The 22461-nt window shown below is 38.2% G+C and overlaps 2 protein-coding genes and 1 long non-coding RNA gene across 5 annotated transcripts; 1 reads left to right on the forward strand and 2 right to left on the reverse strand.

Moving 5' to 3' along the window:
• The first annotated feature begins 167 nt into the window (after positions 1–167).
• On the forward strand, positions 168–20128 carry LOC112569004 (zinc finger protein 239-like). Of its 3 annotated transcripts, XM_025246640.1 has the most exons (4): positions 12569–12660; positions 17373–17419; positions 17820–18324; positions 18734–20128. In XM_025246640.1, the coding sequence occupies exons 1-4, from the start codon at positions 12636–12638 to the stop codon at positions 19099–19101; spliced, it is 945 nt and encodes a 314-aa protein (XP_025102425.1). In that variant the 5' UTR covers positions 12569–12635; the 3' UTR covers positions 19102–20128. The 3 variants fall into 3 exon arrangements, with proteins under 3 accessions (XP_025102427.1, XP_025102426.1, XP_025102425.1); XM_025246642.1 differs by lacking the exons at positions 12569–12660; positions 17373–17419 and adding an exon at positions 168–281; XM_025246641.1 differs by lacking the exon at positions 17373–17419 and having other exon boundaries at positions 12526–12660.
• LOC112567522 (zinc finger protein 37-like) lies at positions 855–12394 on the reverse strand. The gene is made up of 4 exons (XM_025244217.1): positions 12291–12394; positions 10702–11897; positions 6353–6720; positions 855–5826 (listed from the first exon to the last, which is right to left on the reverse strand). Exons 1-4 carry the CDS (start codon positions 12363–12365, stop codon positions 4658–4660), a joined length of 2808 nt encoding a protein of 935 aa, XP_025100002.1. The 5' UTR covers positions 12366–12394; the 3' UTR covers positions 855–4657.
• Positions 20037–22431, reverse strand: LOC112569037. Its single transcript, XR_003100276.1, has 2 exons — positions 22295–22431; positions 20037–21810 (listed from the first exon to the last, which is right to left on the reverse strand). It is a non-coding gene; the product is annotated as an uncharacterized LOC112569037 (long non-coding RNA).
• Between the last annotated feature and the right edge of the window lie 30 nt (positions 22432–22461).

Here is a 22461-nt window from a genome sequence, read left to right on the forward strand (position 1 = left end):
TGGGGTAGTAGTGGGCCCTACTACAGGTTGCCCACCTGTAGGTGGGCTGTGGGCTTTCCCATCACTTGCTACACTATGCACCTACCAGTTTTGCACCAGTTTGAGCTAAACGCAGTTGTGTCCCCAAAAGTGGGCCAACCCGCTTGGCGCAGTGCCAGGCAAGTGGTGGGCTGCCCACCGGTCAGCGGTAAGTGGGCTAACGTGCTCGGCCCTAGCAATGCCCGTCGTATGTTATGGTGGGCTACTTTTCTCACGCCTGAAGAGACAAGCGAGCTACACACGTTAGTCAAGCTTTTCATCCTTTGATCTCTCTCGAGGTAAGTTTGTTTACGCACAATAAAATTACTGTAGTTAAAAATTCTTTTATTTAAGACAAGTATTATATATTTACTTTTTTAATTCAATTATTATCAAAGTGCTTTTCTGTGAATTTTATCATGTAAGGAGCCCTGAATTGTCTGCTACCACGGGGCAGGTTCGCGTGCACGTGCTGTCGCCGCCATCTTTGTGAAGCCAGTTTTTCAGTTTGGGATTTTAAATACGCTGTACGAATGTTGATGCAGGGTTGGATTTGAACTTGAGCAGCTGCTATTTGCAGCTACAGATTAATGTTGATGGCATACAACTTTTTCAATCACCAGGAACTCAGTTTTGGCCTATACTTGGCCGAGTTTCCTTTTATTTGTTATTGAGCCTTTGTTATTGGTCTTTACTGTGGCCGAGTACTTATCCAGTAATGAACGTCCATGGTGCAGTTAAGTTAGTAAGATCTTCAGATACATGTTCAAATGGGTGAATGATCAAATGAAGTTTTATATCATCATACATTTTCACTATTCAGTACAAGAACATGCTCAAATGCTTAACAATTTAATGTTAATAAAAAATGCAATACACATAAATGCGCATCTAATGCTTAACTTTCTTTTTCTAATAAATCCATGACTGACAATCTTTTACCTTCAAGTATGACATGCTGTCACTGCCTGCATTTTTTAAATTCCAGTTCATGCAATTTCTTCGGTATCTCTAAACACATTTTGTTTTAACATGTTTAGTAAAAAAAAAAACAAACAACAAAACACATACACACACATATAATACAGACGAGCAAGAAATTTTCGTCACAATGAATTAAGCTCACAAATCAAGTACTTACCCCTATCTACGCTCTGTAATTTAGCTAATTTAACAACCAGTCTCAAATTTGCTTCTGAAATATCTTCCTGTTTATGCAAAAAGGATTAAAGTAAAGTATCTCTAAATGATAATAAATAAAGGAAACATAGACTGAAGTTTACTTTATTCCTTGTTACTCCTCGAGGAGCGTAAGATTCATGGACTGAAAATCTTTATTTTCTTCAAATACAAACCTGCAGTTTTGATTATTTAATCCTAGAGTCAGTTTTTGTCCTTTTATCTCATGCATGGCTAATTTAAAAATTAAAATATTCATGTTTGATTTGTTGGTAGTCTTTGCTTGCACTCTGCATTTGTCATCTTTTGTGTACAGCACATAGAACTAGTATCCACATGGGGAAATTTGCTTTACAAATCCTGTGACTATTATTATTGGTTAATGTACTGGATGTAGGAGAAGCGGCTACAACCAATATTCCAGTAGTGATTAGTGTGGGCCTATAAAAGTATTGTGAAGAGTTTAGTTCTGCAATGGGTGTGTAAGAGTACAGCAGAGACCAGACATTCTAGGAACCTGGTCAGCAGCAAAGAAAGAGACAGCTGTTGTGTTTTGTCACCACTCATGATATGATGCTGAAAACTTGCTGTGCAGGAAATGTAGCCATAATATTTGTTCAAGCCCAATGGTAGTACATTTGCTACCACCATAAACCCCACCACTCAGTTACAGGGGATTTTGAGTAAAGATATTAAAGGAAGAGAAAAATGCATTATTGTACACTATCATTCAAACTTTTTTTTCAGAAGGTACTTGCTTTAACAAATGAAATGCAAAGTTGCAACTAATACATGTCTTTTACATGTATATGTTTATCAAATGTATCTGTATAATTCATGAGAATAAAAAGACAAGTGTTTGTTGCCAACTCCATAAGATAGCAAATAAATGGTTCTTGAGAACAAACAATTTTAGAAGATATGACAAGGGAACAAATAGACACCAGTATGCCATCATGTTCACAAAAAGCACCTGCAAGTTTAAAAAATGTAGCCAAAATCACGTCATTCAATTAGAAGAATAGAGTGCTTCATCTTTACACTGTAGTAAAAAACAAAAAGAAATGACCCAGACATTTCACACTACCATTCCATAGTTGAAGTAGGTGCAGGAGTTGGACACATTTGCGAATTAGGAAAGGCACTTCAAGTTACAGTATTCTTAATCTTTTTAAATATGAATGTCTTGGCTGATTTCCAGATCAACTTTTGTAACATTCTAGTAGGTGACTTGAATGAAACTCTTTAAGAATTGCTCAAGACCTTTAATTAGCTCACAAGTGGACATGCAACATAGTACATATATCTCAAGTTGTTTTGTTGTTTTTGGTCTCACCTTATTTTAAATAATAATAACTTAAAAATTTTTAAGTTCTAAAAGATAATTTTGACTGCATGCTGGCAGCTTCTAAGTCAGCATGAAATCTACTATTATTATAAATATGATCGCCACACTTCAACTTCCCATATACTTCAGACATTGATGACTTACAGGCTAAGGTAAAGAACCATGAGGCAATATGATGCTTAATGCCTAATGAAGTGATTTGGCTGACATCATCCCGTTCATGAACCTCTTCCTTTCCTCAAATGATGATAATCTTGAAATTTTCTATTAGCCAAAAAGACAACCTAAAAGATATTTAAATTTCACCCTGTGATTTTTCACTTATGCTTTTGTGGTGCTAAAATGTATTCAACACTGCATTTAAAAATAATAATAATGAGGATTTATACAGCGCCTAGCCAAAGAAATTTTTGCTCAGAGTGTTTTACATAAATCATATATAGACTAAATCATAAGCAACCATGCACCCATATTTACACACAAAAGACACACTTTTACTACAGATGCTACTCACAAAGTAAATACCAACGCACATTATGCATGATCAGGGTCACAGTGAAGTTGTTCTTAAAAGATGAGTCTTAAGTTTTGACTTAGAGGAGGTAAGAGAATCAGTGATGAAGTAATCTGTTCCAAGTAGACGGGGATTGCTAGGAAAAAGACCTATGTCCATAATCTTTGTCTTGGTGAGACTCTCAGAAGCTTGGTTTTAGATGATGAGCGAAGAAGTCAAGATGGGAATGAGTTCTGAGAGGTACCGAGGACCAGTGCCAGAACAGCAAAGTCTAAGTGGAAAGTTTGTAGGCCATATGGTCCGTGATTGTATATCGCTATTATATAGTTCGTATCTAGATGGTCTACAGGTGAGCTGAGCAACACTATTCTGGATCCTGTGAAATCTGTCAAGAAGATACTTGGGAATTCCAGCTAAAAGAGAAATTCAATAGTTCATCCTTGAGAGCACAAAGGCAGAAATTAGATTTTTAGTTGCATCGGTGGTGAGATAATGATTAATGGTACTGATCCAACAATGCTCAAGGTAAGCATTTCTGCAGACGTGAGAAATATGGTGATGGAAAGTCAAACGTTGATCGAGAATGACACCCAAGCTGCAGACAGAGAAAGGAATAGCTGAGTTGTTTATAAACAGAGACTAAGGGAGAGAAGGATGACTTAGAAATTTCTTTGGACAAGTAGCAGCAGTTCAGTCTTATTGTCATTCAGTTGCAAAAATGGCACAATAGTAAACATTTCAAATAATTGAAGTCTTTCTTTTGTTTTGTATTTCCATATTCTAGATCTGTACTGCCACAATTTGAATGTAAAGCTAATGTTATATTTTAATCAGCTATCTTAAGAACAACCCCTAAAGTAATCTGATTTATTTAATGTCAGAAAAAGAAATATATTATCCTCAAAATATCAAACTCGTATGAACAGCATGAACAAGTAAACAGGAAACTGGTAACAACAAAAGCATAGTCTAAAAACTTTAAGAGGATTTGTAATAAGCCATAAAGGATGTAAATATACGTTCAGTACCTGCAGTAACGACTTACTGCAACTCAAAACTCAATCACATTAGCGTTTGCCAGCAGTGAGCTATCCCCTTTTAGTTATGATACGACATACAGCAACAGTTGTGATGGTGTGCTAATGTAAGTCCCCCTTTTACAACCTGGAAGGGCAAAGGCTGAGCTTTGTGCTTGATGTTTTAGGAGAAATGATATAAAATAAAAATCAGCAGCACAGATACTTATCTCAATTAAAAAAATGCTAAAACACATGCATCAAAAATTGAAGAAGCGTAAGAATATGCTTAAAATTAAATTTGATAGAATGTTTTCCTAAAATTGATTTAAAAGTGTAAAATAGCAGATATTCAAGCATGGCTTAATGAAGCAACACAGTATATATGACTATATAGTCTTCCAAAAATATTTCAGCAGTTACTGCAGTTTGTGTTAAAAATGATTTTCTTTTCTTCATCTTCCCCTTCCCCAAACAAAATTAAGATATGACGGCAAATAATTTTCTTTTAAAATAATTGCATCTAAATAGTTTGGCTGTCAAACAATTTTATGCACATTAACATTCTATTTACTCATGCAGCTAATAAAACATGGCAGCAGACTGTGCCTGTGGAGGGATATGCATGTCACACATGCCAACAGCAGACATGGATTCCTGGACATGTGGATGTGGAACATGTACATGCAGGTGAGGCTGCAGTGTGGGATGCACTAAGCTGCTGGATGTGGTGGCAGGACCTGTTGCAGGAGCAGCTGAACCTACAGTATGTTTTGCCTGCATATGCTTGCACAAGCTGACACGCTGCACAAACGAGTCCCCACAATGATGACACTTATATGGCCTCTCTCCTGTGTGCTGCCTCATGTGTACAGTGAGGTAATCTTTCCGTCTGAATGTCCGGTCACACACTTCACACTGGTATGGTCTTTCACCTGTGTGAACACGGACATGTTCACGAAGTTCTGTCTTGGTAAATGTTCTCTTGCCACAAAAGTTACAGACATGAGAGTTTTCTTTCATGTGGCAGCGTTTAACATGCTTGCTGCGCTGTGACTTTTTGTGAAAACATTTATCACAGTATTCACATTTGTATGGCTTTTCACCTGTGTGCATTCTTGCATGATCTTTCAATTTTCCTCGCTCAGGAAACTCAGCTGAACAGTCTGTGCACTTAAAACGCTGTTTCTTCCTCAACTGGGGATGAAGAATTTTGTGAATGCGGTAATGTTCTCTTGATCGAAAAACAATTTTGCAAACTGTACATTTTGTATTGACTTTGGCATCATCCCGTTCATCTTTAGACAACTTGGCCGCTTCAGGAGACTTCTTTGTGGGTTTGCTGTTATTGTGATGAGGACAAGGTTGACAGTAGGGACATTTGTCAGGTCCTCGCTTCTCACCTGCAAGTTTTTGTCCTTCAGCTATCACCTGAGCCTGCTGCTCCTTGTCTTTGTGCTGCTGTGGAACACTTAAAGGCTGTAGCAGCGGTGGTGGCTGTTGCTGCTGTTGATGCTGGTGATGATGATTATGCTGTTGTGGCTGCTGCAGCAGATGTGACTGCTGAAGGGAGGGTTGAACTAATGTGTTGAGTGAATGATTGTAAACTGATGGTAGAGAGGAGGGTGGAACATCAGATGCTGAAGCAACAGGAACAATCAGAGATGTATCATCAGCAGGAGGGACTGGAATGTCAAGAACTGCAAGGAAGTTGATAACGTGTGAAGCCCCCATTCCATACAGCAGCATATCTGCACAAATACATTTGCAAAAAACTGCACAATCTTGAGACAACGCTCAAACAAAAATAAAGACCACTACCACATGTCTTGAAAATAATTGTAAAAGATTGTCATTGTTTTAAATGAAAACTATTATGATAACAATATCATATAAGCAATACAGTGTTTGTGTCTCATTTCATGGCATCGTGGTTTCCCTCGTACTATAATATAACCAGTGCTGAAGAGAAATATCTATTTACTAACAATTTTGATTTTTTTATTAATAACTGGTGTGAATAAGCATGCCTGCAAATGCAGTTATAAATTATATCTGGATGGAAAGACCCTCCATAGTAAGGAATACCAAGTGACGGCAAGCTACAATTAAAAATTTTAAATGCCGTAATAATTCTTAAAAAATGCATATCAAATATTATCTCATGTGTCATTTATTTATCATAAAGCATGATTGCATAACTGTCCTGATATGTGTGTGTCTTCCTCTCGATCGTCATTTGCCCGACCTCCCTGAGGCCAATTTATATAGTCTTACTTATAGATGCTTTGATGTTCACTTCGTACATGGGTCGACCAGTCTCTGTCTCCTGCTTTCTGCCAGTGTGAACATCGTTCAGCACACCGCACTGGCACACGATGAACAGCACACTAGCCAGTCCATAGCGAGACTCCCGCACAGTTCGATTCAAATCGAGTAACGACGTGCATTGTTTACATCTCATTTGTTGAGCCAATTCATTCAAGTCGACGATTCGCCGACCCTCGCGCCAGGATGGCATTCCTCCGAGTGACAGCTCCATTGTTGTATTACGTGACAGTTCGATCCTTTGTTTTCTGAAGAAAATCAAAATGCACGATGACTTGTCAACAATGTTTATCGTCCTTCTTCTGTGGAAGACGTTTTAAATCGTCAGTGAAAAGACCTGAAAAATGCAGTGACATGTGTCTTGATAACTTTCACATTGATTTATGTCTGTACTTTGTAAATTTACAGCATTTTGATAGTGTTAACGAAGTCCACACGACTGTCTGCTATTTAGCCGTCCCCCCTCCCAAAAAAAAAGTACAAGGGACATCACTCTCTTCACATTTTTGGGGGAGGTGGTAAAACATGGTGTGGAACCAAGATTTGTGTTTTGGATTACTACGTTTAATTTTTTTTAAAACCCCAAAAGTAGATAGACATAGACTATTCATGCATCACTTCGTTTTGCATTAAAAGATAGGTATGACCGTTTTACGTTATCCTTTGACATATTTGACGTGATTTGCTTGAAGATGACATTATCATATAATATTATTGAAACAGCTGTTTGTCTTATAACTTGTCATCATATAGTCGTTTCTCTTTCCGTCCTTCGTATGCTGTCTATGTCTTCTACATGCTGAGAGCATGCTCCTTCGTGAGCATGCATGTTATGAGCTACATAGATCACATGTTTATCGGGCAAACTGACCGCGGCCTCCATTCCTACGCGCTTTTTCATATATATATATATCAGGCTATCGTAACCTAACCACGGTTAAAATATCCCCACTTTCACGTTTGGCCGGGTCCCTTTTGCTTTATACAAATAACATGCACTTCAATGTCTCGAGCGTATTTAGAACCAATGCATTTGAGTGGGAGCCACGGGCGGTAACTTCGCAAAAATACGGAGTTGTAGTTCTTATTAGTCTCTGTAACACTGTCGTTGTGACGCCTTTTCACTACTTTAGATGTAGCTGCTTCAGCAGGCGGTCGACGTGCCTTGCCCATCAAGATTACGCCTTTAACAGAAGGCTGTGGATGTCGAGAATGTCCAGGCCTAGGGTATGTGCCAGACCCTCGACGCCACGGTTTTAATCAAAAGTGCGGAGCCCCTGACGACTATCAGAAGCGCGGCGCCCTGCCTGCAGGCACCCCACTGGATTAATGTGTCGGGAATGTAATTATGCCATCGAATGTGCAGCACACGGCGGAGGCAGCTAACGCGAAACTCAGATTCTTGACATGTCTTGACTAAGTATAGTAGTGTGGGATATGGGCTGCATATCCCTGCACCTCCATAATGTCGGTAGTCGACCCCCTTCCGCTCTCCTTCGTTCACGGGTTGTCATCCGGCCAGTAACTACCCTCACCGCCAAGCCTGTACCACTGGCTAAAGCAATCCCCATCGACCAAGTTATATAAATAATCTCATTAGCATATGAGGATGGGGTGTAGTGTAGACTTTCAGCCTGGTGATAAAGCTGAGACCACATATGTTTCCAGACATTTTGGTCATATATGTGCCATAGGCAGCACTCACTTTTGCAAGTCTGTGTTTAATATCCACAGCAATGTTTCAGAAAGTGCTGCCCAGGTAGGTGGTGCTCGATTGCCTTGTGGTTGCATCTCTTCACTGTGATATGCATCTCCTAGAAAGGTTTGGCAGGAGTAGATCAGTGCATAATTTGGATCTTTGTAATGCAGATGGTCAGACTAAAGTTGTTACATGCCACTAACAGGATGCTTCATCTGACACTCAGTATTGGCATTCATAGCATGGTGATCAGTAAATAGTAGATTCTTCATTGTGTTGACCATAACAGTGGTCACTGCTTAATTGTTGCCTTCATAAACAACAGTTTGATGTGCATTTGATGTTAGCCCCTCTTTGTAGCAATGGAAGTCATCCATTTATCATGGCAGAAAAGACAATATTGACAAGTTTTGGAGTAAGCATGCAGTCCTTGACACCATTGGTGATGAGGAAGGCCTTAGATTCATTTATTCCTCTCCATTATCCTAACTCTTGAACAACATCCTGTTGTGGAACTGCCAGTTGAATCTAGTGAACTTGTGGGCACCCAGTATACTCCAGAGGCTAACCATGTTAGCCTTGGTCAAGTCAACAAAGATCATATAGAGGTTATGGCAATGTTCTTGGTACTTTTTCTGAATGACAGAGTGCACTACGTTTTGGCATTATTAAACATTTAACATTTTAACAGACTAAGCATCACTCACCAATCCATTTAAATATGCACACTTGGTAACAAATAATGTGAATATGCATCATTCAATAACTAGTAAAGAATAATCTTTGAAGTCAAAGTTTCAGTTTATTTATTCAAAACCTGTTTCTTCATTTGTAAACTAAATATAAAGCTTTCTGTTTAAATGAGGTTACAGTTCAATAGGACATGACAATAGCATATATGATGCCATTGGTTTGCGCTCATTTCTGCCTTTAACCCTTTCACCTCTCTAATTTCTAATGCTTGCAAAAATGCAAATCTTGCATTAATCTGTAAGGTGTAATCTTCAGGAAAAAATAAACGTATGCTTTTAAATTTAAAAACAATACTAGACAGAAACGCACAATGAAACACCTTTTCATTCAAAATCTTGAAACTTGTCTAAATCTCTTTAAATGATACAACACAACCTCACTAGGCTCTGCCTAAATTGCTGAGCTTCTTTGATTCGAGGAATGCAAAAGGATGCAAACAGTATGTTAAAGAATCACCCAGCACCAACTGAAAAAACATGAATGTCTGCTGTGCTAGTTCCATGTACCAGGTAGCCTAGAAGGGAAAAGAGGAATGGGACATTTAGCTATCAGCATGAAGAAAACTGCTGTAGACTGTACCTCCCATACTTAATTCAAAGATGATATTTGGCCCTTAAATCACAGCTCCAGCAACAAAACAAAAAAAAAGGCATATGTTTTAAATTATTATGCACATTCATAATTTGTAATGCAAGACAAGACTAAAATTACCATCTTGCAGGATTTCACCATTCTGACACTAAAAAAGCATTTCACAGCTATATCAGTAAAACCTTTCATAAAATTATTATTTTTAATCCTTAACACATTCACTATCAAATCTTATTGAAAAATGTAATGGTAATATGACCTTTCAGCCATTGGCATTGTTGGCATTCCTTCCCAACTGTTCATGGGATCAGCTACCCATCCAACAGGTTAGCTAGTTTTTCTCTGGCTTTGAACGTTGGATGCTGAAGATTTAACTTCTGGGATATCCACTGCCCTTTTACTTTTAAATTATAAAAATTATTAATGTAAATTTGAAAGCAAAGATACAATATTAACTCTTCCTGTACAGTTCGCACCTGCAGATGCAAATGTCTTCAATACACATCAATATGCATCAATGTATTGATCTATATATCTTTATAAAAATGCTTCAATACTCCTGCAAAAAATATCCAAGCATAGTCTTGTTGTTCGGTGTACACTGTATTTTTTTTTTTTAAGAGAAAATATTTTTTGTCTATCAAATGAATTTTGACTTGTTCAACTTGGTTAAATATTTTTAAATAAAATGTTATTCGAAGCTAAATTTTCAGTAAAATTAAAACTGGTCTTCTGCAGCATTCATTCCCCTATAAACTGAAGCTGGATCATATTAAAGGTGTCCTATGGTCAGTTTTAAATTTCACACACAATTTAAAAAAATATGCCTTTTAGAGAAAAAAAAAAAAATCTACTACTGGTTTACCTGTCTGCCATGCTCAAAGTACCACAATTCACAAAACTATTATCCAAATTGTCTTCTTCAAGTTCCTATTGTTCATGTATATGAGATCGTAAACTCAAGGATGCAGAGAGTGCGTGACAAACTTTAAATGTATATTGCACTTTTCAAATTTATTCCAGACTTAGAGTGACTAATAATCAATAAAACCATAAAGCTATTTAACTACAGGCATGCTTTGTATTTTAAAATTATTTGCATAATATCCTTCTCTCTAGTAATCATAGCCATGTAAATAATTATATGAAAACACACCAACCACACATAATGCATTTGATCTGTAGGCAGTCAGTAGTCTGTGGTGGTAGTGGTGGTGGGAGGAAAAGATAAGGAAAATTAGATGGTAATCAGTACATGACATCTCTTGAATCATGATATCGCAAACTGCTTGGTTCAGACAAAGGGTCATGGGATGTCAATGGCTGTAGTTGTGAGGTCTTGTAAGGGTGGTGTCCTAGCCCAGCATTGGCCAAATGTGCTGGGTGCACAGCAACCCATTCATTGATGAGCCCTGTCACTAGCTGGCCCTCCTGGTGTTCATCAGTTGTGCTCTGTCTGTCAGGTGGGCATGCTTTCCTTGCACGTCCCCTTTGCCTCCAAGCAACATCAGTTTTCTGGACACTTGCCCCCTCCTGAGAATCCCGATTGGCTGGCTGTATCTTAGAAGCAAATGCAGTAGACACTATACCATCATTAGAAGTCCCAAGAGGAACAGATCCTGAAGGTTGTATGTTACCATTGTCTATGATGTTGTGTTTATTTTTGAGATGTGTGCGCAGACTTACTCTAACTGTGAAGGCCTGGCCACACTTATCACACACATAAGGTTTTTCTCCTGTGTGCTGTCGCAAATGAACATTCATAGCATTGCTCTTGGCAAATGCTCTGGAACACACTGGACACTTAAATGGGCGCTCACCGGTGTGAGTGCGGTAATGTTCTCGAAGCTCTCGTGGCCCACTAAACTTTTTGCCACAGTGATCGCACAAGTGTTTGCGAATCATGTGATGGAACCGGTTGATGTGATTCAATCTTTGAGAGCTCGTGGCAAATGCCAGGTCACACAGACTGCACTTGAATGGTTTTTCTCCAGTGTGTCTTCGTCTGTGATATTTCAGTTTACAAAGGTGAGGGAATTCAGCGGGGCAAAATTCACATTTGTAAATCTGATTTTTGATGCTCACAACATGAACCCTCCTGTGGATTTTCAGGTCAGAAGTTGTGGCAAACACTTGGTCACACACATCGCAGATATGTGGTTGCTCCACGTTGTGAGATGAGGCCATGTGAGCATTATAAGTCATGCCATGAAGAAAAGGCATGCTGCATTTTCGGCACTTCCACCTGGGCTCCAGCTGATGCTCAATCATCTTGTGGGTTTCTAGGACTCTAGGAATAGCAAATGACAATGTACACAAGCTGCACTTAAATCGCTTGATGCCCATGCCTGTCTGCTGAGGTCTGGAATCTACTGCACACCTTCTGCTACCTTTTCTTTTGGCGTAATTTGATTCTTTGACATCATCTTCCTCAGCTGGAGAAAGGTCTTGCTGTAACCATAAAATTTGCACTGATCAACAGATATCAATTAAGATGATGTTGTGCATAATAAAGATTGTTTCTAAAAATTTGATGAGGTTGTTATTAAATTTTCTACATGTTTAATTAAATGTGTGTAACACTCTCTTTACAAGTAATATTTTATGTTATCAAACACAGGATTATCAAATGTAAACAATTCCCATTGTTCCTGTACACACAGAGATGCAATCATACTCTAACGATATATTCACACAGCTATTGGCTGCTGAACTCAGCCAGATGCCTTGAGGTGCGAATGCACGAACTTTAGCTTATCTGCTTCTAAAGCGAAGAACAATACTAATCACTATAAGCTGTCACCAATAACATTTTCTAAAATTAACTATGAAAAGTATCACAACCGATTCTGAACTGATATCCGCAGACAAGAGAGTTTCGTCTTCCACATTAGTTGATTTAGCTTCGACGGCAGCCATTTTGACAAAATTGATTATTTTCGGAATATGACTTTTTTCAGAATATCTTTACTTTACATTTAATTTGTGAAAAAAGTGCGAATGTTTTCGTGGTCTAACAATATTTTATACACGGTATTTTTTATATGACTAGATACACTTTATTAAACCATAGTTATGTATACGTAGTTCTGACCTAGTAACAACATACAATTTTTTTCAGAAATAATGTAAAGGTAGCTTAAATTCTATGACAATAATGGCAGAAACCGATGTGCAAATGATAAACCAATGCAACAATCAACTCTCGTTAAAGGTAGGGTAAATAAAAATTTTGCTCTGACTGGAGTCACTACAAAAAAAGGAGTTGTTATCTGGTTGTTTGGACATTTACTCGCACACACTGTGTACTTCATTCATATTACGGTCGAGATCTTTTAATATCGTGAGCTTAATTCCTTATGATCATGAAGATGACGATCATGAGGTATGCGAGCACAAACGCACGCACATCCAGATGCAGTCATACTCTAATAATGTATGATGCCCTTAGATAGCATGCCTAATTGTTTGTTTTGGTGGTTTGCTGCTAATTCCCTGTCTACTTGCTCTTTTTCTCCCTCTGCTTTTTTCACTCCGGTTTTAAAGAAGTCAACCTCAACCCTGAAGCCCTAAAGAACTACCTTCCAGTCTCCAACCTTCCTTTCTTATCCAGGATCCTGGAGAAATTCGTCCTTGACCAGCTGCTACAACACTTCGACACTTACAGTCTCCTGGAACCATTTCAGTCGGCCTATATATGTGCTTGTGGCCGCAGCATCAATCCTATTTATGCTCGATTTGACCACTGCTTTCAACACTTTGGACCACCACATTCTTCTCCAGGTGCTTTACACTAACTTTAGCCTCTGCCACAATTCTAAGTTGGTTCCACTCCTATCTTGTCTTCTCGCACCTAGTCTGTCCACAGCTCCTCATCAGAACCTTCTGCTGTGCTTCATAGAGTGCTTCAGGGTTCAGTTCTCAGCCCTCTCCTGTTTACTGCTTATGTCCAACCAATTGGCTAACCCTAGGCTTTGTCAAAAACTGAATGTTGGTATACAAGTTTAATGGGGAGAAAACTGAAGTCACCCAGAAAGCCTCTGCCCCTATGCTTAAACATCTGCCTCCATCTACATCATTTTCTCCCAGTCTGTCAGAAAGCTCTGAGTTATTTTCGACATATTATTGTACTTCAAGAAACATGTCAACTCAGTTTGCAAATCCATCTTTCTCAAGCTGTGCAGGATCACCCTCATGAAGCATCTCTTTGTTGCCTCCACCAGGCAGCTTATGTTGGAGTGTGTGATGTCCAGGCTTAACTACTGTGACTCTCTGTTCATAGACATTCCTGGCACCTGCATGACAAGCTCAAGAGAGCTCAGAACAATGTTGCTCACATTGTGTTTGGTAAGTGAGTGGCTGTCCATACCATACTGCTTCTGTGCAATTTCCACTGGGTGCCAGTTTGAGCTTGCATCGAATTCAAGATCACCATGCTTTGCTGTGGCAGAAGATTGGCTTAAAGGTCAATAGAAAGAAGACTGAAGTGATGAGAATCAACAAGTAGAAACTCCCAATCCAACTTCAAGGAGAGAACATCCTGGAAACAGATCGCTTCATATATCTAGGGAGCATTGTCAACAAGGATGGTGGAGCTGACGATGACACCAAAAGCTGCATCAACAAAGCCAGGCATGCTTTCTACAGCCTAAGAACTGGAACTCTGGAGTATTATCCTTCTGCAGTAAGATCCACATCTACAATACCAATGTGAAAGCTGTCCTACTATGTGATTCTGAAACCTGGAGAGTGACAAACACCATCAACAGCAAGCTCCAGACTTTTACCATCCGATGCCTACACCATATTCTGGGAATAAGACGATATGAAAAGATCTCCAACAGCAGTCTGTGGAAAAGAACCAACCAGAATGCCACTAACCAAGACATCAAAAAGCGCAAATGGGGCTGGATAGGACACACCCTGCGTAAACCAGCTGACACGATTGCCAGGCAGGAAATTGACTGGAACCCACAGGGGAAGAGAAGAGTTGGAAGACCAGAGCAGAATAGGAAAAGAACAGTAGAGAGCAAGGCAAAGGAGGTTGGAACCACATGGGCCCAACTGAGGAGGCCTGCCTAAAATTGGGTCCACTGGCAAGGTGTTGTTGTGGCCCTATATTTCTCAAGGAGTAACAAGAAATAAACTAAACTATGTTTTGCTGTCATTTTGTTTATGGCCTTGCCCCAATCTATCTGAACTTGTGTTGCCATGCCAGTTGCAGGTCAGTTTGCTCGCCTCATGCCAGTTTTCTCCCTATTCTACATACCAGACTGGAAATGTTTGGCCTTCACACTTTCTCCTTCTGTGGCCCCAGTATTTGGAATGACCTGCCTCCATCTCTCCACACAAGTTGAGCCAGTTCATGCTTTCTGATATGGACCTAGAACTTTCTCTTTCAGAAACACCTACTATAACTCATCCATCCTGTTGTCCTTTCTCCCCCACACTCATAGCTCTTTTTCTTCGTGCTCTTTTGGTACTAATCAGTGCATGTTTTGACCAGATTTTGATGTCTACATCACACGGCACCTTTCCCCACTATCCCTGGTCTCTTGTGAAGCACATCGAACTTTCCTCCACATGTAGAAATGCACTATACAAATCCTATTATTATTACCATATGTCAACATTGGAGTCTATCATACTGTTTATGCTCAGCTAGTGCGCACACACACACACATAGGGTGCATATGATCCTTATTAGTGCTTACAACTTATGTTTTTGGGAATGGTCAAAATAAGGCCCTAGAAGTGCCAATTTTGAGCAAACAGGTCCTTATAAACTGTGTTTAGGTCCTTATAAAATAAGAGAGGTGCTTGGTAGTATTTTTTTTGTGTAAAGTGTGTTCACATCTTTTTTTCTCCAGTTCAAAATTTGTAGTAGTCCTGTTTGAATATGAGAGGATATAATAAGATCAAACTTCTACCATCTCACATAAAAGAATGAGTCCGACTCAGGTGAGGATATTTGAGAGGCCAGATTGAAGTGATTAACAAAGCGTATCTATTTAGTTAACATATGCTGCTTATACTGCCCACCTTCCTGAATCAAACCATTCTTTTCTGTTATAACCATGGATGGGAGTACGAGGAAGTGAATCCAGAATGAGGAGGAACTACAGGAAGATTGTTCAAACAATTGCAGTAGTATAAGTTTTGCACAAATTTGGGATATTACCTGTCGCCATCCAGAACAGGAATGTCATGAAACTGAGGTTGTAAAAGGCTATAAAGGGTTTTCCTCCCCCTTCCTCTCCATAGTGCAAAATCACCTCTAAGTGGAAGCACGGAAATAACCAGCCAACCTTGTGAGAACCAGAATGCAAGATTGAAACGCACCACTATACTGGAAGGCCAAAGGAGAATGTGGGATTAAAAAAAAAGTGCAGGGCTGCAGTAACAGACAGCTATACAGAAAACAAAAAGGGGGGGGGGGCATGATTTCATAGTCTGTTGCTATTTAGCTCAGCATTAGCATCATTGTTACAGGTTATCATTTTGACTCAGTTTTATTGAACGTTTCCTGCTCCCTCCAGCCAATTATGGAGGCTGTATCTTAATGGCATGCTCTGATCTTAGATTTCTGACTAAAGAAAAAGGTAAATTATTTTTCTTATTATTTTAAAAGAAAGATGCACTATTTCAAAGGCTTTCCCTCTTGTTCACACACACATATATATAGATACACACTGAAGGAAAAGTGAGGAGGTAGGAAGAACATTCCTCTTGCAGAACAGAACCATTAAAAAGATTCATTGTCTCATATTGAATGAGATTATTTCAGGAAAAAGTAAACTTGAATGAAGGAATAATGTAGACATAGAGGCATGCCGGTTCGATACCCTTATAGCACAGCAAACTTCCCCAAATTGACCAAACTGGAGGTAATGGGAATGCTGTAGTAAAGTTAGATATTGTGATAAAGATGGTCAGAGTTTCTTTGACATGTGGAAATAAAATTTGCATCACCATACGATTGTACAATATCTCCCAAAACAAGCAAAATAAAGAAACTTCCCAAGGCAAAAATAGCTGTAACTGTAATTGTTCAGCTAACCAAAATACATCTTACGAAACTAAAACTAAACTGTGTTTGTCTAAATATCTATCTATATTATATAAAAATATATGCATTAAATCACAGCATTGCTCAGTTAATTTTCACAAAAAGTTCCTCAGCTTTTGTGAACTTCAAATATCATGAAAAATTAGGATTACGTAAGGATTTTACTATACTTTTGTATCACGAGAAATTTTGACTCCCAACCGTGGATAAGTTTGATTTGCTTACATGGACAACAGTGAAGTGTGGTCAATCCTTTGTGGACCCTGACAGTGCAAATGCAATCAAAAATCATATGGTCTGCAGGGCTTCTGCTTACGCAAAAAATTGCGTACAGTACGCATTAAAAGTTCGGAGGACACCTTCAATTTTCGTCAATGGGGTCCCATTCAAATTTGGGCGAAGAACAGGGACCCCTTAAAAATCTGAAGAAGGGGTCCCTGGGACCCCAAAGAATTTAGCCTTAGCAGAAGCCCTGGTCTGCATTTAACAAATTACAGTTAAACTGAAGATACTAGCATGTAGGCCATCACTTTACAGTCTTTTTATTGCTGCTTTAGGTCATAGATGAAGATGCACATGAACAGGCACATTAGTTGGCTACATGACACCCTAAGTCTTGCCTACTGGAAATGAGGCAGACCTCACAAAGTAGGCTCCATTACGGTATCACCATTACCCAAAGTCAGACGCATGACTTGAGAAGCCTAGGTCTAATTTTAAACTATGACAAATAAAAACTTAAAAATATCTCTATCTAGTTCATTAAAGGCAGTTCATCAATGGCACATAAATCCAAACTTCATATCACTGTGTTCATGTGTTCATATCAAGCTGCTCATCTACACTCTGTTCAACAGGATCTACTGCTTCTGTAATCAACATGATGTCATGCCACCAGAATAATGTATGTGTATAGATAACACATATTCAAACTTTCATTTTTTTTTTTTACACCTGCCCTAAATACATGCAAACACACATATGCACTAGTACATATGCTACACAAACTCAGAAACATGAGAAGAATTAAGTGTGAACATGACAGTCCATTGGAGTGCAGCAAACAGCAGCACACCATTAACAGTAGAGCAGACATGTTTACTTGTTTGCTAAAGTAGATGCAGAATGTCAATGCTAATGTTCACATTCATCACCACACTGCTTTAACAGTTGTATTAATGATGCTCATTGGCAAACATAGTTATAATGATGTGGCCAAACAAAATTTGTCTTTACAGGATATATGATAGCATTTTGATGCAATAACAAGTTTGCTGTGCTAAGCTTTAAAAACTTTTTTCCAGGTGAAAAGTGACGAAAGAAAAGATTCTATTATGATAAAAAATGAGGACCATTTGACATCTGAATCTGTAAGCAGTAGTGAAGTTTTGTGGGCAAAAAAACATCCTTGTTTGACTGACAGCAAGGCAGTTATTTCATACACATCACAAGAGGTGTTGAAGCATTTCAAATGTGATTTGTGCGAGACAACATTTGCACATTCCCAGGTATTGGATGCTCACAAAATTATTGAGCACCACATGGAGATCCCTCGATGGCATTGCAGGCTATGTGGTCTTGGTTTCCTGCGTAATGATGCTTACAATACACACATGCTGAAAACACATCAGGAGGACAGCCGCAATGCCTGTATTACCTGTGGCCAGGTGTTCACCAACTGGGACCTACTACTGCAGCATGCCAAAGCCCATTTAAAACAAAAAGTTCCACAAGTGCACAGATGCGAATTCTGTCCAGCAGAGTTCTGTCATTTGTCCAAACTTAAACGTCATCGTCAGCAGCACACAGGTAACTAGCCCCTTCTATACAACAATCATCACTGGCAAAGTATATTTAGTATCACAGTTTTGTTAAAAGGTTCCTATTCCAAATGTATTTCAACAGTATGAACATACACTAGTAATAGGAATTATTTTGGGGTTCAAAGCACATATTGCATATGATGCATGCAGGCAAAAAAGTACCCAGTTTAGTTTTCTTTGTGTAAATTAATTTATTTGCAATTATACAAATAATTTTTGTAACATTTGAGTACAAATTAGTTTGATTTGGACCTAGATGAAACCAACTCAAGCTTGAAGACAGACATGCAGATTCTATAATTTTTAAAAATCATGTCCGAGACATGAAATGTATGCATGTATTATTACAGACACTCATTTTGGACTTAGCAAAATGCATTATTTTTTTGTGTCAGGTGAGAGACCATACAAGTGTAACTACTGTGACAAATACTTTGCCATCAGCAGCAGTCGTCTTCAACACATACGGAGACAGCATTTGAAGCAGAAGAAACATTTGTGCCAGTACTGTGGACAAGGGTTCAGTGACTCCACCTCCCTCAAAGTTCATATTCGGACTCATACGGGAGAAAGACCATACAAATGTCCAGTATGTCCACGAGCCTTTGCTAAAAGCAATGGCATGGTGGTTCATTTAAGACAGCATACTGGTGAAAAACCATATGTGTGTGAACAGTGTGGCGACAGCTTTGCCCAAAATGTCAGCTTGAGGACTCATGTGAAAAACAAACATTCAGACTCGCATGCTCTTCTGTGCACATAAAGTTAAAAAGTCACAAATGTCAAATGACTTCCCAGTTTGCATTTTTTTTTTCAGCATTTCTTATGAATGATTTGTGCTTGAACAAAAAAAAAAAAAATCTGAAATTGGGTACTTGAAAAGAGATTGTGTTTAACAACAGACATTGCATCTTAATTTTGAATGTTTTAACCTCTGACTACACCCTTTGAAGGTTATGTATTTATATCAACAGACCAATTTCAACCTACATTTTAAACTTAAGAGCAATAATCAAGAAATGTAAACATTTTAAAACACTGCGCAAGAGTGATTCCTTATCTTTATATTAAAAAAAAAAAATTGATTACATGCTTGCTTTCAAATTTTCCAAATTCCTGTATTGAGCATGTTATTTATATATATTGTGGTTGGTCAGCATCCAATTAACCTTTTAGCACCCCAAGCAAACACTGTAAATGTGATTAGCTTACTTGAAGCTATGCATGGGATTAACTATTTTCATATAAAATTTTAAGCCTGAGTAAATTGAGACTTAAGGCCATTGAGGTTAAGATGTGCTGGGGGGAAAAAAATGCAGCAAAATTGTAGTGTGTCCTAATGTTCGGTGTACTGAGCCTTAGGGATACCAAGGGAGACTTCATTTCCGTCAGCTTTTGAAATTAAAGCAGTGAATTAGGAATTGTGCATAAATGCGTGTGTATGTCTACCAGAACAAATAAATAAAGAAAAGTGAGCAAAAAAAGTTTGGGAAACTCGACGAAATAGCAACAATATTGAAGAAATAGAAGGCAGCAGAAAGCTTTATTAAATTTTCATGTTAAAAAAGAAAGTTACTCGGTCCAGAATGCATCATAAAATGGCAGCTAAATGCCCAACATAGCAGTTAGCTGAGAGCTACAGATTAATCATCCAGCTAGCATCTATCAATGTGTTGTGCACTTGGCCCAATAACAGCCTGACTCTTAAAACATAGTTTATTGTTTTGGATAACAGGTTTTAACAAACAAGCAATACCAGTTATTCTGAAACAAGAAACTTAAAAAAAAAACTTCATTTAAAATGAAGCTATAGTCATTTCCATGACAATGACAATGACAGCTAAATTTAAAAAGGAAACATACAGAATAGTGTTAGGGGCATAAGGCAGATGATGCAATTATTGCTCCAGCCATTTCAAGGACTGCAAGAGGAAACTGTGCGAGTGATCAGTGTATAGAAAGCATAGCTCTACATCGCAAAGGCCTAAAACTTGGGTGAAGCTAATAATTATAGAACATGTTTCAAGCTCCTCTTCTGCACACAAATGTAACACTATTAAATGCAAAGATCAAAGAAAAAAGAGAACGTAAAATGCTAAAAATCAGAAGTAAATGTATTTATAACTTACAAAATAACTGATGCAGGTAGCCAGAATTATGGATAAACACCACAAAATGACTTAAGTCACTAGGTCAAGGAACATTGCACAAACTGAATTAAAAGTCATAAACTAAGCTTAGTGACTTAAGACAGAAGTTATTGACTAACTACTGTCTTACATGCTAAAATGCCTGACAAGACCTCATGGACAAACTCTTCAAAAACCAGAGATTTCACTATGACATGTTTAGACAAAAATTGTCATGATTGCTGTGCTCATTCCAGAATCTGATGTCGACTAGGAATTTATATCTGCCAACAATATGTTTAAATGCATAGACCTTACATAAATCTCAGGAATAATGATAAATGCATAATGTGAAACTTGCACAAACAAGGTTTAGGAACTAATTAGAAAAAGGGCACTAACAGTACGTTGTGGTCAAAAAAGGTCCTACAAAACTTGTATCATTAAATAAAATTAGTTGCACTTGTAGTGTTTCCAAGTTAAATATTCAGAAACATGATGTCGCCGCACATGAACATTTAGACGACTGCCAAGCCTGAAAGTAATGTGACAAAACTGACATTCATATGGTCTGTTTCCATCATGGCTTTTCTTGTGTTCTTCTAATCGCTGTGGATCACGAAACATAGAAGGACACAAGTCACAGTTATAAAATTTGGGGTTTTTCTGTGGTGGCTTTCCTTTACTAATGATGGTTGCACCAGAGTGATGGCTCATATGGACCCTCAAACCCTGTGAAGAAGGGAACTCCACAGAACAAACACAGCATTCATAACCAAAATCCTTCTCCTTGTCCAGAGAATGTTTGATTAGATGAGTAGAGTATGTGCTTGCATTAAAAAAGGCCAAACCACAAACAGGACACTTATGAGGAGGATCTTCTTTGTGCTCTATCATCTTGTGTGCTGCCAGTGATGCATCTATCACATATGCACGATCACATAAGACACATTTGAAAGGTTTGATAGGCACATCCATTCCGTTTGGCGAAATTCTTGGCAAAAATACCACACAGTTAATAAATTATCATGGTGTTTAAGAAGGTGTAATGAGTTAACTATTGAACCATCTTAAAAAAAAAAAAAATGAAAAGCTTACATTTTATCCAAATGTGCAGAATGAAACCTTCATTTACAATTGCTATGTACAAAATGCCTCAAGGCTTTCCAGCATATTTCTCTTTGAATGTGTTGATAAAAAACTGGTTTCTGATAAGTGATTGATGTGTTCATGTTAAAATTTGCTTGTGCATTTTGTTTTTCGTCCAGTCCCTTCTTCCCGAAAAATGCGAACTGCTATCAAGTTGACTTGGAACAGCTTTCGTTTCTTCCATGCAAAGGCATCTGGAAAAAATCCACATTTTTATTCAACTTTCATCGCTGATACTTAATGCAATAGGAAAAGGTTGCTTATATCTTGTACTTAACTGTTCAAGAAATGCTACTGTCGTTGACATAGATATTGTCAGTTGCCAAATGATTTGGATTCTATTTTGTGCGAATAATAGCTTGCTGTAATCATTTTCTTTCTTTCCTTAACTTAAAATTGCTACCAAAATTACAACCAAAGCGATGACATATAAGCGTCTGAAGAACCCATTGCAATGAATCGTGTCGTATCTAAAACATTTCTAAAAGAAATATGCAAACTGAATACACTTATTCATTATCGAGAAAAACAAAAGTACCTTTCAAGGGCACTAACCCATGATATACGCAATCCCCCTTTTGTAAGAGAAGCCCGGATCCAAATTAATTAAAAATAGAGAAAGCTACATATCAAAATAATGCTACAAACGGATTTGGCTTTTTACAAAAAAGAACATACCGTATAATCTGCTGAAGATGTAAGATTACCGAGTAAGCATTAAAACGTACTTATACTGTAATCTTTATAATCATATAAATAAATAAGGGTGACGGTCGATGGGCACACCTACAACTGTAAACGGTTCATAAACGAAACGGAGAAAAACAATTTCGCAATTTGCATAT

Source organism: Pomacea canaliculata, linkage group LG7 (genome assembly GCF_003073045.1).
Source record: "Pomacea canaliculata isolate SZHN2017 linkage group LG7, ASM307304v1, whole genome shotgun sequence".
Taxonomy (NCBI): Eukaryota; Metazoa; Mollusca; class Gastropoda; order Architaenioglossa; family Ampullariidae; genus Pomacea; species Pomacea canaliculata.